This window comes from Capricornis sumatraensis, chromosome 16, assembly GCF_032405125.1.
Source record: "Capricornis sumatraensis isolate serow.1 chromosome 16, serow.2, whole genome shotgun sequence".
NCBI lineage: Eukaryota > Metazoa > Chordata > Mammalia > Artiodactyla > Bovidae > Capricornis > Capricornis sumatraensis.
In genome coordinates, this window is record NC_091084.1 from 64,758,314 (window position 1) to 64,776,540 (window position 18,227).

Consider the following 18,227-nt stretch of genomic DNA (forward strand, 5'->3'; position numbering starts at 1 on the left):
AGGGATCAGAGAGGATCCTCAAGCAGGAGGTCCTCCCAAGCGTGGAATTCCCAGCTTCCTGATTGGTTGTTTCTTCGCCTCCTTTCCCGTGGAGTCACATTTCATGCCCTGTCTCCTCGCCTTTCCGCCTGCAGTTTTGCACATTTGCGCTGACAGTTCTGGTTTCTCTGCAGGTGCTGGTAGTGACACCAGGCCTTGTGAGAGCTGTCTGTGGTCCTGGGTGGGATATGAACAGTTTTTCTCTTCAAATAGCCTAATTTGAAGGAAATCCCCTTTGCTGTTTGACATGGTGTGAACCATAGCATCAGGAATCCTTTTAAATCCAGCAAGATATTAATAAGTCTGTCTCCTGGGTGCCATCTCTCCAAACACAGGCAACCTCAGTTGTTGCTCTTGAAATGCCCTAAGAATAAAAGATCTGCATTTAGACACACAGTCCTTCCCTTCTGCACTGAGGATTCTTGGATGAGGTTTATTTTGGTGTCCTTGGCCATGGCAGGGAGCCATGTTCAGCTTTGGTTTTCTAGGCTGTGAGTTTCACAGTCCAACCCTTGTCGGTGGAACAGATTTAAAACACACAAATATCTTCCACATCTTTGCTTAAGCATCACCTCATCAGTGGCTATCTCTCACCTACGCTACCATGTAGGTTAGCTGCAGCATCGGCCTATCTGTAATGACCTAAGTTATTGTTTGGATGTGTTTAATGAGTCTTAATGAATGTTTAATGGCGTGGAAGTTCTGTGAGGTCCAAGGGGTACTTCTCTTGCCTACCCTTCTCTCCAGGACCTATGGTTAGCCAAGGCCTGATGGCATGATATTTCATTTCACAGGAAAGGACAACCAGCAGATAGCTGTCACCCCAACCCCGGAGTCATCTCCTCATGGGAGGCTGTTACCGATTTCACCAACATGGCCTTTCTCCGAAGTCCAGTCTTCCTCAGCAGTGGACAGAATGAAGCCTGGGCCTGGACCATCCCCTGACAACACGAGCTGGCCGCAGTCTGCCTGGACGGCCCTACCCAAGACACACCGCCGAGCTCGGGCCCACAGGGACTTCTCTCCTCCCCAAGACAGCGCACGCAGCGCCTCCCTCGAGCCGTCCAAGGATTCCACCGAGACCCTGGTCCAGCCAAGACCTCCAGTGGGGAGAGAAGCGGCCACCATGTCAGGTTTGCCTCACGCCCGCATGCCGCCCCCACTGCCCACCCTCCCGCCAGGGACGCCCTTCACCGCTGGCCTCCTGTTGCGGCCGCCGCGGGTAGGGACTCCTTCCATCTCAGAACTACATTCCCCGAGGGCAGACGCTCTGCTCTCATCTTCGTCTTCTTCATTGGCTCCCGACTCACCTCATTCCATCATCTTTTCTAAGGCAGCAGAGCGACCCACCAAAGTGCCTTTATTCCCCCACATGGCTCCAACTGCCTCCTCCTCAAGTCAGAGCATAGTGAAGCCCCTAAAAACCCATTTGCTAAGGGAATGAACCACGCTCGATCCAGAAATGCCCAGGATTTAATAGGCATCCCTCATCTAGGTTTTTCTGGATCCTCAAGCCCAGCAGGGGGTCCTCACTCAGCGGGCTCCCCCTCACCCAAATTTTTGAGCTCCGTGGCAGACCTGGCCCCTTTGTCTCCCGCTCCCCCAGCCTCTGGAAGTCTTCAGCTTCATGGTGGAAGGCCCTCATTGTCGACGTTGGAAGTGGCTCCAAGTCTTGCATCCACCCAGCCAACTGAAGCTGAGGTGGCTGAAGGAGCACATAATGGGGTGTCTCTGCCAACCTTGAAGAGTGCAGCAACCCATGAGGCTGCGTCCTCACTGGTCCAGACTGCAGAGTCAGTGGCAGTGAGAATGACCAGCCTGGAGGCAACCCGTGCTCCAGCAAAGAACTCTGCTTACCCCCTGCATGTGTCAGCAACCCCAGAGAATTCCAAAGGGCCCACCCTTTCAGCAGAACACAAATCTTCTCCTTCGGTGCCTTCTCCTCTGCCTCTCACTACAGCTGGCCAAGGACAACAAGGTCCTTCTGGGGCAGTTCCCACATCCCCATCAAATGGCAAAACAGCAGGCTTCCCCTCCACGCCTGCCCCACTCCAGCTGGCACAGAGTCACGTCTCTCCATCCGCCGTGCCCCAAGTGCCAACTCCTCAAGAAGCAGGTGGTGATGGGTCCCCTCCCACAGCAGCTGCAGACCTCCTCCTCTTAAGCACATTTCCTCATCGTCCTTCCATGACCTGGACATTTCCCCTGCAGAAGGAAGGTAGCATGGCAGCTGTTTTAAAGAAAAACGAAAAGGCAAGTTTGACAGTTGCTCTCCAGACCCTTCTGAGTAAAGAGAGTCTAAGTCTTCATGCTGTAGGTGGATTCACCTCTGATTTCAGCACTGATCATGTCTCTACAGACATGACACCACCAGGAACCAGCCTCCTTCCTTCTGAATTACCTCCATCTTCCATCCCCTTCACACGAGCTACGCAGACTGTATCCCCATCTCATGGTTTTTCCAGCACCAAGCCAGTGACTTACACAGCTGTGACAGACCATTCTGAGTTGCCAGTTTTGGCTTCTAAACAGGTGACAGCTTTTCCCTCCTCCAGTGAGGTCTATGATTTCTCAACAATGGGAGGCATGAGGAAGCCAGCAACCACAGATGTTTTCTGGAGTTCTGTTGCAGTAGAAGCTGAGTCCCTTTCCACAGAACCCATGATGTCTAGCTGGCTGCAGCAAACAAATTATGATGTAAATGGGCACACAATTAACTCCACAAGTTGGGAAACTCACCCAGCTCCAGCCACTTCTCCTGGTGGGTTAAATTCCACTGCCAATACAATAAAATCTCAGGACTTCAAAGATAATGTTGGGCATTCAGTGACTGTGGAAGGTTTTAGCATCCAGGATCCAGGGTCTGGTCTGAGCACCAACCAGTCCATCCAACAGTCAGATGTTACGGTTGGAAACCATACAGACTTCTTGTCCATAAACACTAACAACTACACCAGAGACTTCCAAACAGCTGAGATTGGAGATTACCCACGTATAAGCCAACAAGCTGTGTCTCATCCCCATCTACAGTCACCTGCCCATCCAACACATCCACTTGTGCTGAGCTCTCCGTCTGACTTCCACAGCTCGCTTGCCAGAAATGCTTTCAGATGAAGTGGATACAAGTTTTCAAATTGCCGATGACATCTATCCATCTCCGGTGATAAATGCTTCCCCACCATTCCAGAATATCCTGAGATTTCACTCTCCTGCTGAATCGCCTTCTCCGTCAACCAGTGCCTTATTCAGGACCCTGTCCAAAGCACCGTGGGCTTCTCAGCACCCCGAGAAATGGACAGGTGCAACCACTAATGCAGGTAGTTTGTTTCCTGGTCCCTCCCAAGATAGGAGTGTGACTGCTTCTGGGGCCAAAGCATCTTCAGGCTCAACACAAATACCTAGCTTTGCTCCAAAGGAGCAGATACGCCTGATTTTAGGATGATGAATGAGTTATTAGTCCAGATAGTCATGCCCTTGATCTTCGGCCGACTTGGATTTTTTGGAAAGTATTCAGAATTTAAGTGTCCTCATTTCCACCCATAGCTTTGCTCTAGGTGGCATTCTCATTATGGTTAATCGACTTAATGAACCTAAAGCCATTTTGCCTAAATTCCAGAGCTCAGAGACCTGTAACCCCAACAAACCCATAAGTGACATCCATTCATCTCCACAAGTGGTGTGTGCATTCCGTGCCAATGACAAACTTTGCTTTTTCTCTTTGCAGTGGACTCCTCAGTGTTGCCCAAGGCAGAGCCGACAGCAGCAGCAGCAGCAACCACATTGTTTCTTCGGAAATCAAGTCCACTGGTGCTGTCTGCAGCCCTGGTTGCTAAGGGCACTGGCAGCAGCCCTTCGGCCATGGCCTCGGGATTAGCCAAGAGCAGCTGGACCACAGCTCTAGCTAAAAACATCACGAACAGTGCAGCATCTGGCCCCAAAGCAACACCAGGGGTGGCTCATCCAGCCTTCTCGTTCACGCCGACCTACATGTTTGCAAGAACAGCACACACCATGAGCACTCACACAGCCATGCAAGGGAACACGGGCGCTCCCTCTGGCCTGTTATCCACAACACACCTCCCCAGGAAACCACAAGCCATGCACACGGGCTTCCCGAACCCCACCAACCCAGACCTGCCCAGGGTGTCCACCACTCGCCCGCTGACCATCACAGCAGCCTTGACGTCCATCACCGCGCCAGTGAGGGCCACCCGGATGCCGCCTTCATCAGCAGAAAACACAGATGCCGCTCTTCCCGCTGTGTCCACTGCCGTGGTCACAGCTGGCAAGACGGCGTCCAACCTGGAGTGTCAGATGTCCAGTAAGCTCCTGGTGAAGACAGGTAAGGGTTCACTGCCCTGATTTGATGTGAAAGCCGCAAGTGCGTTCTGGCCTCAGAGATGTAGCAGAATTCTTAGATTTCTTTGAAATCAGTGGTTCTCAACCAGTCCCTGCTGCCACGTCTGGAGATGTTTTGGAGTGTCTATATCTTGGAGGGTAGGGAGGGTGTTTCAGGCATCTAGAGTGTTAAGAGACCAGGGATGCTGCTAAACGTTCCTACAGTGCACAGGATGCTCAGGCAACAGAATAATCCAGCCCAAAACATCCAAAGTGCTGAGGCTGAGAAGTCCTGATCTTCATTAAGTGATGGAGAAGAATCTCCTCTATCATGTGGAGAGTATGACACGGAATCTAGCCCTGGGATCCATCCTGGTATCAGAGGCCTCCTGAAACCAGTTCCACTAGGGAGTCTAAAAAAGCAAAGGTACACCAAAATTTGCCTGTAGAGTATATCTGCAGGCAAACCTTGATGATGCGATGCCTAAAGTGATGTCTCACATGTGTGAATGCTGTGATTAGTAAAATACACAATCACAGGAAGGGCAAGAGGACTCAGAAGGACTCTCATGTGTCTTCTCAATCATCGGATACTAAAAGTACAGCTATGGTACTCTATGTTGGCGCCTGAATTTTCTTCTCATGTTAAAAAGGAGACCTTCTTGAAAAAGGTGGGGTGGTAGATGCTGGTTTTTCAGCCCCCACCTCTGAGTTGCAGCAAATGGGCCAAGAAGGCACACAATGCTTTTAATAGTTTGGTAGTGTCTGCTATAAAAAGCATTAGAAACATTATTTGAAAGAGCATGCCAGTGTTGAATGCTCATGTCCCGCCTTCCTCTTCACCCCACAAGGAATTAAATGAAATTATTTCTTGAGACAGATCCTATTCTAAAATGGGAAAATGTGAAGCTAGGCATAGCAGAAAGCACAGTATCTTTTTCAATTTCTCAAGAAATTGTACCATCTGGTTTTCCCTCCCTCTGCCCCCTCCCTCCAGATCTCTGCCTCCCTCTCTGAGTGGCAGGCAACCCCAGCCTCCTTGATGTGGAAGTCTGGAACATTCTCCACTCCCTCTTCTTCACAGCCCCGCCTCACCCCAGCCACACCCAGTTGGTTCCTTCCTGTTCTGCCTCCTGAATACCTCTTCCCTCCACCCCCACAGCCCCTTCCCTGGTTCCTATCACTCACCTACATTCTGCAACAGCGGCCAGATTTCTCTGTCTGCCTTCAGACTGCCCCACCCCTCCAATCTCTTCTCCAGTCTGCAGTCAAGGGAACCTTCTAAAGTGCATGCCTTTGCTTAAACCCCTTCCTTTCCCACTGCCCTCAGGACCAGGCCTGGACTTGTAGACTGAAGTGTTCACTTCTCTCCCCTGTGCCTTTGCACTTGGTCTTCCCTCTGTTGGGAGGGGCCAGGGCAGTCCCTCTGGCCTTGGCCCAGCTCACACCCATCATCCTCCAAGGCTTCATGGAAGCATCAGTTCCTCCTGGAAACCTCCCCTGATCCCCACTCCCTCGCCCCAGTCAGGGCCGGATGCTTCTCCAAGGGCCTCCAACTACCTCCTAGGCTTCCCTTCAGGGAGCACCTGTCATGTTCCATCACAAATGCCTCTTTTCCATGCCAGGTATCTGGGAAGTCAAGCAAACAGGACATCCTGCTTGTGGGGTGGGGACTGCCCCTCCTGATGCAGAGTTGATTTAGGCTGTTTTAGGATGCAGGGCCTGCCCTTAAGGTGGCACTCAGGGATGCTATTGCAGGAATATCCTTGCATGCAGACCAGTCAGAGGCAGGCACGTTGGCTTTAGCCTGGCTTTCAGAGTTAGAGGCGGTGACGGTCAGAAGTGAAGTGCCACTAGTGTGCTAGCCATCTCTCCACTAGGGCCACCCAAATGGCTGGGCCTTCTTCCTTTAGGACGTGAGCAGGACCAACAGAGCTGCCGCTCCAGCTATGCTAAATGGGAAAATTGTGAAACTAGGAAATTATACCATCTGGTTTTCAGTTGGCCCTGTGCCCACCAGCTTTGCTCAGAACCTGCAGGGGGTGCTGGGTGGCTGGGGAGGAGCAGAGGCGCATGAATTAGGTAGGAGGTCGGCTGCCTTCTGCTGATGCTGTGCTTCTCTTTCACCCCACAGTTCTCTTTCTGACCCAAAGGAGGATGCAGATCAGTGAGACCTTGAAGCTCAATATAGCCAAAGGGCTCACACAGGCCTTGCGGAAGGCCTTCCACCAGAATGACGTCTTGGCTCACGTAAGCCCCCTGTTCTTGTAACCAGCCTCGTCCAGCCACGTCTTCTTTTTGGGTCCAGAGCCTGTTTACATTGTTTCTCTCCTCCCTGGGCACCATCACCACCGCACAAGTAGAATCTTTCATCATGCATGCTTTTGGCAAAGAGCTAATGTGTGGTAGCAGGAGAAGGAGGTCAAATTTTGAGATAGAAAATTGAGGATAATTGTGTCTAGTTTTGGGGTTGTTTTTTTTAAAGCCTGGATGTACTTTATAAAAATTGCCCCATTATCCTGTTATTTGGGGAAAGTATTTAACTGTGTCAGTGTAATTTTGCAGAAACCATCCACTGCTTTTTCTTTCATCTTCCTCACCATTGTAAACAGTTGGCGATTTATTTCTGGACATTTAAAAATTACTCTGACTTGTAAATTGAGTCCAACTTTGCTTAAATTGAGAGCAACAGACAAGGAAGTAGGCTTTTTTTTTTTCTCTCCAAACACTTTCATGCCAAGTACTATTTAACAACCACCAACTGATTTTGATGGCATATCCAAGTGATGGAAGTCTTGGTCTGCTTCCTTTTGGTTTGATTCCAAGTTTTAAGCAGTACATGTGATGGGCAGTCAGTGGACAGCCCTTTACATCACTTAAAAATATTGCTCCAGCTTTCTGCTCTGATGCTTTGCACAGCTGCACTCAAATTAGCGGTCCTTCCCCACCACCACACCATGGACTAGGAAGGAGATTGGGTACAGTTTATTCATCATTGTTAATCTCTTTTATATAGTTCTGAAAAGAAGAAGAGGAAATGCTCTCCACAAGAGACATCTGTGGTTTCTGCACCAGAAACTTTATTTGAAAGTTGAAAATGTGAATGTTTCCCTGTGGTCACCTGAGACAGTTTTTATGAAACTTTGGTTGTTTGCAAATTAGCCTCCCAGTTTTTGCTCTTTGTTGCGTATCATCTCAGACTGCTGTGAGAATTAGTATGTAGTAGTTATTTTTAAATCAGTTTTTATTTTAAAAACACATTTAAGATTGGGATTGTCATATATGCACTACTTTATATAAGATGGATAACTAATAAAGACCTACTATATAGTGTCGGGAACTCTATTCAATACTCTGTAATGACCTATATGGGGAAAGAATCTAGAAAGGAGTGGATAAATGGATATGTATAACTGATTCACTGTACTGTACTGCAGAAACTAACACAACACTTTGAACTGACTATGGTTCAATAAAAATTTAAAGAAAACACTGAAACATATTTCTTTCGAGAAGATGTTTGATATTATCACCATGAATAGAAGTCAGGATCATTTGCAGCAAATAGAAGGTAATGATAAAAATGAAATAAGGGAGTTTCCTGATGGTCTAGTGGTTAGGATTTGGCGCCTTTACCTTCATGGCCCAGTTTCAATCCCTGGTCAGGGAACTGAGATCCTACAAGCTGCATGGGATGGCCAAAATTTAAAAATAAAAATGAAAATAGTGGAGACAGCCTGTTAAATTCAAGCTAGATATTACTGCTTACAGAAGGCATTAAGGCTGGGGCCTGGCATCCCTTTGTTTGTTTAAAAATTTGATTAGCAAGGATTAGAGAGGTGTTAGAAGTCAACTGTCCTCAAACTGAGACTTGCTTCTTGAGATATTAATATTAGGAGGATGAGAATGGGAGTCACCTTCTTTCTGGGTGATTTGGTGGTATTTGGTGCTGAGTCTGTGTTCCATCCAGAAATACCTCTTGTCCCACCTAATGTCACCTTGAACACCAGCTTCAAGTGACGAGGTGCTGAGGAGCACAATGTGGAGGAAGCAAAGGACACCCAGCCTCCTGCAAAGTCAGTTGTCTTGGTTTCTTTGGCAAAAAACTTGACACCCCTAATGGAGATGGAGGAATAAGGGGAGGGAAGGCAGTGTTCAAACACCCTGAACTGTTGGTATCAAACACGAGGAAAGCAAAACAAAATAAGAATAAGGTCAAAAGCCTCAAAACTCTTCCAGTTGGGTGAGAAAGAGCTCAGATCATCAGCATCCCTTAGGACTCCTTTGCTGTAAGAGAAATTCTCCATGGCCCAGCCTTGCCTTGGTCGTGACCCAGTTACAAGCCAAGAATGGAGTTAAATCTGAACAGCTCTTCTCTCAGCTTCTTCTCTCACCTCATTTACTACCTGGCCCTTGTCTGGAAGGGGTCCGAACTTAATCTATCATTTCTGCCTTTTAATGTTTATGTTGTTGTTGGGCTCAGTCACTCAGCCGTGTCCAGCTCTTTGCAACCCCATGGACCGTAGCCCACCAGGCTTCTCTGTCCGTGGGATTTTCCAGGCAAGAGGACTGGAGTGGGTGCCATTTCCTGTTCCAGGAGATCTTCCCGACCCAGGGGTTGAACCCATGTCTCCTGCAGCTCCTGTACTGCAGGTGGATTCTTTACCCACTGAGCCATCAGGGAAGCCCCTTTAATGTTTATAAATGATGAGAAATATGGTACAGCCATTTTTCCCAGCATTCCTGCCCCAGGAAATCTCTTTTGCCTGCTGTCTCCTGCCTGCCCTCCTGGGTGATAATTGGTGCTCACAGGATTAAACTGAGGCACTTAAGGAATAAAAAAAAAAAAAAACCTACCCACAGACTTAATTCTGTTTCAGAATTAAATATAGATTTAATCTTATATCCATAGGTTCAACTCAAGTTATATTTTGTTGTATTCTGATATTTTGAGACCTGCCAATCCCATCAGGTTATAGGATTGCTAGAATATTTGTCGAATGGGAGCGTCCTGTTCCCCAGCCATGCTGAGTAACCACTGTGGTTCTAAGAAACACCAGGAGAGACTTAAAGTACAGTGGAAATGAACACTAAGTTCTTTGGGTCCATTTGTCTTGTAGGTGGACCTCCTGGAACATTCTCACAATATCACCGTTGGTTATTACGCTACCAAAGGGAGGCTGGTCTACTTGCCTTCCGCAGTGAGCGAAATGCTGGGTGTTTATGGGATCAGCAACGTCACTGCGGATGTGAAGCAGCACACGCCAAACTTGCAGTCTGTGGCTGTACTTGCTTCCCCGTGGATTCCCCAGCCTGCAGGCTACTTGCAGCTGAAAACAGGCAAGTAATTCAGAAGAGAAGGATTCCTCTTCATTCTGGGATTGTGGGCGGTACCAGGAGGACCTGTTTGAAAACTCCATCACTGGAACTTCCCTGGTGTTCAGTGGGTAAGACTCCACACTCCCAGTGCAGAGGGTACAGGTTTGATCCCTGGTCAGGGAACTAAATCCCTCATGCCACAGCTGAAGATGCCACAACTAAGGCCTGGGGCAGCCAAATAAAAGAAAGAAAATTCCATCACTAGCTGCTCTGTCATTTCTTAGAGTCCTTGTGTACCTTCCTTCAAGGGCCTTGCTAATCTAATGTCCAAGTTCCCTGCACAGCGGCCTAAACTTTTCCAACCTGGATTCATGAGAAATATTCCTTCATAGAAGTCTTCCCAATTTATATGAGTATATAGTACTTATGAGCATCAGGTACTGTATTTTTTTTTTCCTGTATTATCAGTGGATACTGAGGAGGGTTGAGTATCCTCAGCATAAAATCTGTGCTTTACGATAACATGTTCCAGATGCCCTTGAATTAGAATCTTTGAGCTTAGGCCTTAGAGTCTTTCTTTTAAATTCCCTGTTGGGACTTCCCTGGTGGTCCAGTGGTTAAGAATAAACTTGCTAATGCAGGGGTCACAGGTTCCATCCCTGGCCCGGGAGTATTCCATATGCTGTGAGGCAACTAACCCTGTGTGCCACAGCTACTGCGTCTGTGTGCTCTGCAACAAAAGCTCACTGTACCTAGAGAAAGCCTCCGCTTTCCACAACTAGAGAAAGCTCTTGCACAGCAGTGAAGACCCAGTGCAACCTAAATAGATAATTTTAAAAATGTTTTATGTTTTTAAAAATTCTGATCTTGTGGTTTGGAAGCCACAAGAGTAGAGGAACCATTGAAACTGAAAGACTCAAACAACTTAGTTATGTAGGTCAATTGACTTCTTTTTTTCCTTCCAAAGAAATAGAAGGCCTGATCACTCTAAAGTCATGTTGTTGTCTTGGAGCAGATGTTTCCATATGCCAGTAATTGAAATCACAAAATTCTTTGCATTGGAGGGAATCTCAGATTCGATCATGTTTTTAATTCTTCTATATTATAAATTATTTTAAGAGCCACTTCCAAAACTATGACTGCCCTTATTTGCCTGATTTCTGTGATGTAAAATCATGCCGTTTTGTATCATGACTGCCATTAAGTTCAAGGAACTAAGACATAGAGCTTTGGTGAGCGTTGATTTATTACTCTCATTCTAGTGCTACAGTTTGTGAGCCAGTCCGACAACATACAGTCCTGCAAATTTGCTCAGACCATGGAACAGAGGCTACAGAGGGCCTTCCAGGATGCTGAGAGGAAAGTTCTGAATACTAAAAGCAACCTGACGATTGAGGTAAGTGGGAGTGTGCTTCAGCCTGTAGTTGACAGAAGCCACCCAGAACCCAAATGTTGGCAAGAAGTGCTGTGGTTCCCCCACTTCAAAGCTGCCTTTGTACTTCGGTTATGTGAGGATATCTGGGGTTGATTATACAAGAGAGATGGTGTACCCCTGTGTACCTGCTGTGATTTGGGATTTTATGTTTATTTTCCCTTGTGAAGCTTCCTCAAGTCTTTCTAATATACTTATTTATTTTTAATGTACTAGAATATACTCTATATGTCAGGTGTCTCATATAAAGTGAATCATTTCTAAATAACTAATTCACCTAAGATTTCCTTTCTGTGATTTTAATTCAGTTTATTTTCCAGGTATCCACAGGAACAATCACCTTAGTTTAAGCACACACATCTTATATTTAGGGCTTACTGTGTGCCAGGATCTGGAGAAGGCAATGGCACCCTACTCCAGTATTCTTGCCTGGAAAATCCCGTGGAGGGAGGAGCCTGGTAGGCTGCAGTCCATGGGGTCGCTAAGTGTCGGACATGACTGAGCAACTTCACTTTGACTTTTCACTTCCATGCATTGGAGAAGGAAATGGCAACCCACTCCAGTGTTCTTGCCTAGAGAATCCCAGGGATGAGGGAGCCTGGTGGGCTGCCATCTATGGGGTCGCACAGAGTTGGACACAACTGAAGCGACTTAGCAGCAGCAGCATGTGCCAGGATTGTGCTAAGTGTTTTATAAACGCTTTGCTACATAATACTCAAGACATCCTTCTGAGGTGTTATTATCAGCATTTCACAGAGAAAGGAATGTAGAGAATGGTAAGAAACTTCCAGAATTAGGGCTTGAGCCAAAGCCTGTACTCTAATCTACCATGCTCTGCTAGCATCAATGCAATGTAGAAATGGGATCCTTGATGAAATTTTCAGCAGGCATTTGACTTCTCTTCCAGGGCAGTCTCAGTACTGGTATACTGTATTTCAACTTCCTGAATTTGCAGTAGACATGCTACCAAATGTCTTTCTCAGACCCATTTTTTACATTTCTATGGACAACATCTCCCTAAAGACAGATGCTTCTTAATAATTTTCATCAAGCCCCCAGATTTCTCTGATTGTACTAACCAATCTCTCTGTTTTTACTGAACTAAAAGCCTTTGCAATTAAACCCAGTGGTTTTAAAATTGACATTTAGCTTAAATGAATTATCAGTAAAGCCAATATGATGTGGAAAGCATACAATTTAATTTGAAAGAGCAGTTGTCCCTTTCTAGATTCACCCAAAGTATATATGGAAGTATCTCATTATGATCTGGTTCATATTTGACTAAGATCTAAAAACATGTCACAGACATAAGATTTATGTAAGGAGTGTGACTCAGCTCCTTTGTGGGGGATCTTTTCCTTTCTGATTGCGTTTGTGATCCTCACAGGTACATGAGTCTTATTGGAGCTTGGCAGAGGAACATATTCTAATTATAATCAGGAAGTACAGACTTACAGAGCAGCTTCTTTTTATCAGCCAGTGGAAGGGACACCAAGATAAATAAGCTGCCCTTGGCCTTAAGAAGCCTCTCTTGTGTTGTTGTATGATAGTTGGGGCCATGAGATGAAACTTTATAAAGTAAGCAACAATCATTCCTTGGAAAAGACTACAGCAGGCAATTAGAAAATTGCATCTAAAAAGATTTTAGATGTTCTTGAATGTATCAACAGCTCTTGATATGAATGGATAATTGGGTGAATTGTTTTATTAACCCTCTTTCACTTTTTGCCTTGGCTAACAGGAAGCCCAGAGCCAAAGCTGTTGTGTAGATTTAATAACCCTCTAGGCCACTATGTTATACATAGATTGTTACATGCTAATCATCCCCTAGGGTTGTCATTAATCTCTTTTTTTAGGGACCTGGTTTTGCAATTAATAAATTTCCCTTTTCTTGTATTAAATATAATTTGTGGGGCACCTTGGATCTTTTGTGGAATAAAATCATGTAAATATTTACTTTTTTCAGAGGGTCATTGAAAAAGTGACTTACTTTTTACTTGCATAGCATCGATATTAAGGGCTAGATTATAGTAGGCTCAATTAAGACTTTTTGATGATAAGCAATGGAATGCAAGCTCACAAGGCTTATGCAAAAAGAGGAAGTGATTGGCTCATGTAACTGAAAAGTTTGTAGCTTCCTACTTCAGGAACAGTTGGATCCAGGTGCTTACATGATTTCTTCATGAAATTCTCTCCTCATCTCTTGGCTTGCCTTGCTATAGGCTGGCATTATCCTCAGGCTCCTGGCACCTCCAAGTTTGTCTCATCTTTATTGCTCACAGTCTCATGGAACCAGAGTGCCTTTTCTTGTGTCATTCCAGTCAAAATCCTGGGGTTAGTTTTCATTGAACCCTCTTGTATCATGTGCTTATTTGTGGACCAGTAACTGTGATTGAGGATATGAAATGTCCCAGTCAACTAAGCCTGACTGAGATACCCACTCCTGGAACCTGACTGGGGCAACTCTACCCAAAGCACATGAACTTACAGGAGAGAAGTAGTGTTTCCTCAAGAGAAATTGTGGCACTGACATGGAAGAAGGAGGAATGGATACTAAGGATGAAAACAATGGCTTTCCATTCCATCAGCTTTATGGGACTAATTAACTAAATGAATCATGGCAAGAGTGAATGGGAAGTAAGAGATGATGTCAGAACCCAAAGGAATCCAAGAATAGGGGGGTGATGGGAAAGTGTTCTCTGCAAGGGACAGGGCATGACTATGAGGGAACCATGATTTGACCTTGGTTTCAGGCCTGTGGATTTCTTCTTATTTATGAAGCTGTTGTTAAGTAGCCCCCAAGAGTGACTACACTTTTCTTAGCTATAAAAATATGAGTAAAGAAAACATAAATGGAAAGACATTCTGTGCTTATGAATTGGAAGACTTAATGTTGTTATGATGTCAAGTACTACCAAGAATGTTTGATAGATTCAATGCAATCCCTATCAAAATTCCAGTGACGTCTTTTGCAGAAATAGAAAAATCTATCCTACAATTCACATGAAATCTCAAGGGACCCCAAATTGCCAAAACAATCCTAAAGAGGAAAACAAAAGTCAGAGATCTCACACTTCCTGATTTCAAAACTTAGTGCAGAACTATGGTATTCAAAAAAGGGTGGAACTGGCATAAAGACAGAAATATGGTGGAACCAAACAGAAACCTCAGAAATAAATACATACATGGTCAAATGATTTCTGACAAGACCATTAGGTGGGGGAAGGGACAGTCATTTCAGCCAATCAGTTCAGTCCAGTCGCTCAGTTGTGTCCAACTGTAGTGACCCCATGGACTGTAGCATGCCAGGCCTCCCTGTCCATCACCAACTCCCAGAACTTGCTCAAACTTATGTCCATCAAGTCGGTGATGCCATCTAACTATCTCATCCTCTTTGTCCCTTTCTCCTCCTGCCTCCAATCTTTCCCAGGATCAGGATCTTTTCCAGTGTGTCAGTTCTTCACATTAGGTGGCCAAAGTATTGGAGTTTCAGCTTCAGCATCAGTCCTTCCAATGAATATTCAGGACTGATTTCCTTTAGGATGGACTGGTTGGATCTCCTTGCAGTCCAAGGGACTCTCAAGAGTCTTCTCTAACACCACAGTTCAAAAGCATCAATTCTTAGGCACTCAGCTTTCTTTATAGTCCAACTCTCACATCCATACATGATTACTGGAAAAACCATAGCTTTGGCTAGATGGGCCTTTGTCAACAAAGTAATGTCTCTGCTTTCTAATATGCTGTCTAGGTTGGTCATAACTTTTCTGCCAAGGAGCAAGCATCTTTTAATTTCATGGCTGCAGTCACCACCTGCAGTGATTTTGGAGCCCCCCAAAATAAAGTCTGTCACTGTTTCCATTGTTTCCCCATCCATTTGCCATGAAGTGATGGGACCAGATGCCATGATCTTCATTTTCTGAATGTTGAGATTTAAGCCAGCTTTTTCACTCTCCTCTTTCACTTTCATCAAGAGGTTCTTTAGTTCTTCTTCTTTCTGCCGTAAGGGTGGTGTCATCTGTGTATCTGAGATTATTGATATTTCTCTCGGCAATCTTGATTCCAGTTTGTGCTTCATCCAGCCCACCATTTCTCATGATGTACTCTGCATATAAGTTAAATAAGTAGGGTGACAATATACATCCTTGACGTACTCCTTTCCCGGTTTGGAACCAGTCTGTTTCATGTCTGGTTCTAACTGTTGCTTCTTGACCTGCATACAGATTTCTCAAGTGGCAGGTCAGGTGGTCTAGTATTCCCATCTCTTTAAGAATTTTCCAGTTTGTTGTGATCCACACAGTCAAAGGGTTTGATGTAATCAATAAAGCAGAATTAGATGTTTTTCTGTAATTCCTTTGCTTTTTCGATGATCCAACAGCTGTTGGCAATTTGATCTCTGGTTCCTCTACCTTTTCTAAATCCAGCTTGAACATCTGGAATTTCACGGTTCACATACTGTTGAAACCTGGCTTGGAGAATTTTGAGCATTACTTTGCTAGCATGTGAGATGAGTGCAATTGTGTGGTAGTTTGAACATTCTTTGGCATTGCCCTTCTTTGGGATTGGAATGAAAACTGACTTTTCCAGTCCCATGGCCACTGCTGAGTTTTCCAAACTTGCTAGCATAATAAGGCCCTCTTGATTTCCAGCATTCCAGCATGTCTGGCTTTAGGTAAGTAATCACACCATCATGGTTATCTGGGTTGTGAAGATCTTTTTTGTCTAGCTCTTCTGTGTATTCTTGCGGCCTTTTCCTAATATCTTCTACTTCTGTTAGGTCCATACCTTTTCTGGCCTTTATTGTGCTCATCTTTGCATGAAATGTTCCCTTGGTATCTCTGATTTTCTTGAAGAGATCTGTAGTCTTTCCCAATCTGTTGTTTTCCTATATTTCTTTGCATTGATCACTGAGGAAGGCTTTCTTATCTCTCCTTGAGATTCTTTGAAACTCTGCATTCAAATGGGTATATCTTTCCTTTTCTCCTTTGCCTTTAGCTTCAGCCCAATAATACTAGGAAAACTGATATCCACAAGCAGAAAATGAAGTTGTATCCTCACCTAATACCATATACAAAAGTTAACTCAAAACGGATCAAATACCTAAATGTAGGAGCTAATAAAACTGTAGGACTCTTAGAAGAAAATCGGGGAGAAAAGCTTTATGACATTGAATTTGGCAGTGATTTGTTGATATGACACCAAAAAGCACAGATAACAAAAGAAAAAATAAGTAAGTTAGATGTCAACAAAATTAAAAACTTTTGTGGCTCAAAAGGCATAATCAAAACTCAGCCCACATAATGGAAGAAAATATTTGCAAATACTGTATCTATAAGGAATTAATATCTAGAGTGCATAAAGAACTCCTACATGTCAACAGCAAAAAACCAAGCAACCCAAGTACGAAATGGGCAAAAGATTTGATTAGATGTTTCTCCAAAGATGATATACAGGTAACCAATAAGCATATGACATGCAAAATAAAGCCCACAAAATACCACTTCACACCTATGAGGATAACTGTTATTTAAAAAAAAAAAAAAGAGAATAACAAGTGTTGGGAAGGAGAAATTGGAACTCTTGTGCACTGCTGGTGGGCATGTCATATGGTGCAGCTGCTGTGGAAAAGAGTATTGTTGTTGTTAGCATTCCCTCAAAAAAAGCACAGAATTACCATATGATCCAGCAATTCTGTTTCTGGGTATATGCTCCATAGAATGTAAACCAGGGACTTGAACAGATGTTTGAACACCAGTGTTCATAACATTATTCACAGCACCCAAAAGGTGGAAGCAACGTTAAGTGTCCATCTGCAGGTGAATGAATAAATAAATGTGGTATAGCTATGCCAGGGAGTATTATTCACTTTTAAAACAGAGGGAAATTCTGACACGTGCTTCAGTATGAGTGTACCTTGAGGACATCAGGCTAAATGAAAGGAGCCAATCACAAAAGGAAAATACTGTATGATTCCACTCATGAAAAGTGTTTGAAGTGAAGTGAAGTTGCTCAGTTGTGTCTGACCCTTTGCGACCCCATGGACTGTAGCCTACCAGGCTCCTCCATCCATGGGATTTTCCAGGCAAGAATACTGGAGTGGGTTGTCATTTCCTTCTCCAGGGGATCTTCCTGACCTAGGGATTGAACCCAGGTCTCCCTCATTGCAGGCAGACGCTTTTACCATCTGAGCCACGAGTTTAGTTTTGTCAAATTAATAGAGAGAGAAAAATTGAATGGTGGTTCCCAGGGACTAGGAAGAGGAAGAAATGGGGAGTTATTTAGTAGGTGTAGAGTTTCAGTTTGGGATGATGGAAAAGTTTTGGAAATGGACAGCGGTGATGATTGCCCAAGAATGAAAATGCACTTAATGCCACTGTACACTTTAAATGGTTAAAATGGTATAACATAATGTGTATTTTACCACAGAAAGTACGAAACTAACATAGTGTTGTATGTTAGTGAAGTCTCCTTAATGAAAATGTTCTCAACTAAAAAAAGTATAACTTATTTTGTCGAGTGTATTATGTACTAAGATACCATACTGCAGGCTCTTTGGGATCCAGTGAGATTTAGTTTTGTTGAAAAGAAACAAGCATATATATATAATGTTCCAAATAGAGATAAAGATTGCAAAGTTACTTTAGTTATTATTTTTTAGGTGACAGTACAGTGAGGTCTTTTGAATTATTCAGAAAGAAGTACCTTTCTTCTTGGTACCTTGGGAAAGAGGTATGAATCCTTGTGGCTAAACCACATTCCAAAAATGCTTCTGGAGAGGAAGTAACAGTTGACCAGAAATGTTGACTCCGTATATCAGTAATCATGGGACTCTAGGTGCTGTGTTAGAGAACTTAAAAGGAACTTGCTCTTATGGGAAAAACTTCGAAATAGCTTGAAGAAGCTTACTCTTGACAGTTGTCTTCAAAGTAAGTTTTAAAAGAAATGTTGCAGAGATATTTGTGTCTGAGCACACAAAGGTTTTAGACAGACTGGGTATCAGTTCCTGGCAAAAAGAGAGGACATATTCAAATGAAGGCAGTTCGAGGAAAGTCCAAGTCCAAAGTCCTTCTGAAAAGGACTTTGCAGAAGTGTGCCCAGGCTC

At 44.5% G+C, this 18,227-nt stretch overlaps 1 protein-coding gene across 1 annotated transcript in view; it reads left to right on the forward strand.

Annotated features, from left to right (window-relative positions):
* Positions 1-814: 814 nt before the first annotated feature.
* The window catches only part of KIAA1549L (KIAA1549 like), a 129,168-nt gene continuing 111,755 nt past the window's right edge, over positions 815-18,227 (forward strand). The window contains exons 1-5 of the mRNA XM_068988048.1: positions 815-1,172; positions 3,764-4,381; positions 6,512-6,627; positions 9,498-9,717; positions 10,959-11,092. Of these exons, the coding sequence (XP_068844149.1) occupies positions 815-1,172; positions 3,764-4,381; positions 6,512-6,627; positions 9,498-9,717; positions 10,959-11,092 (1,446 nt within the window). The remainder of the gene's footprint in view (positions 1,173-3,763; positions 4,382-6,511; positions 6,628-9,497; positions 9,718-10,958; positions 11,093-18,227) is intronic.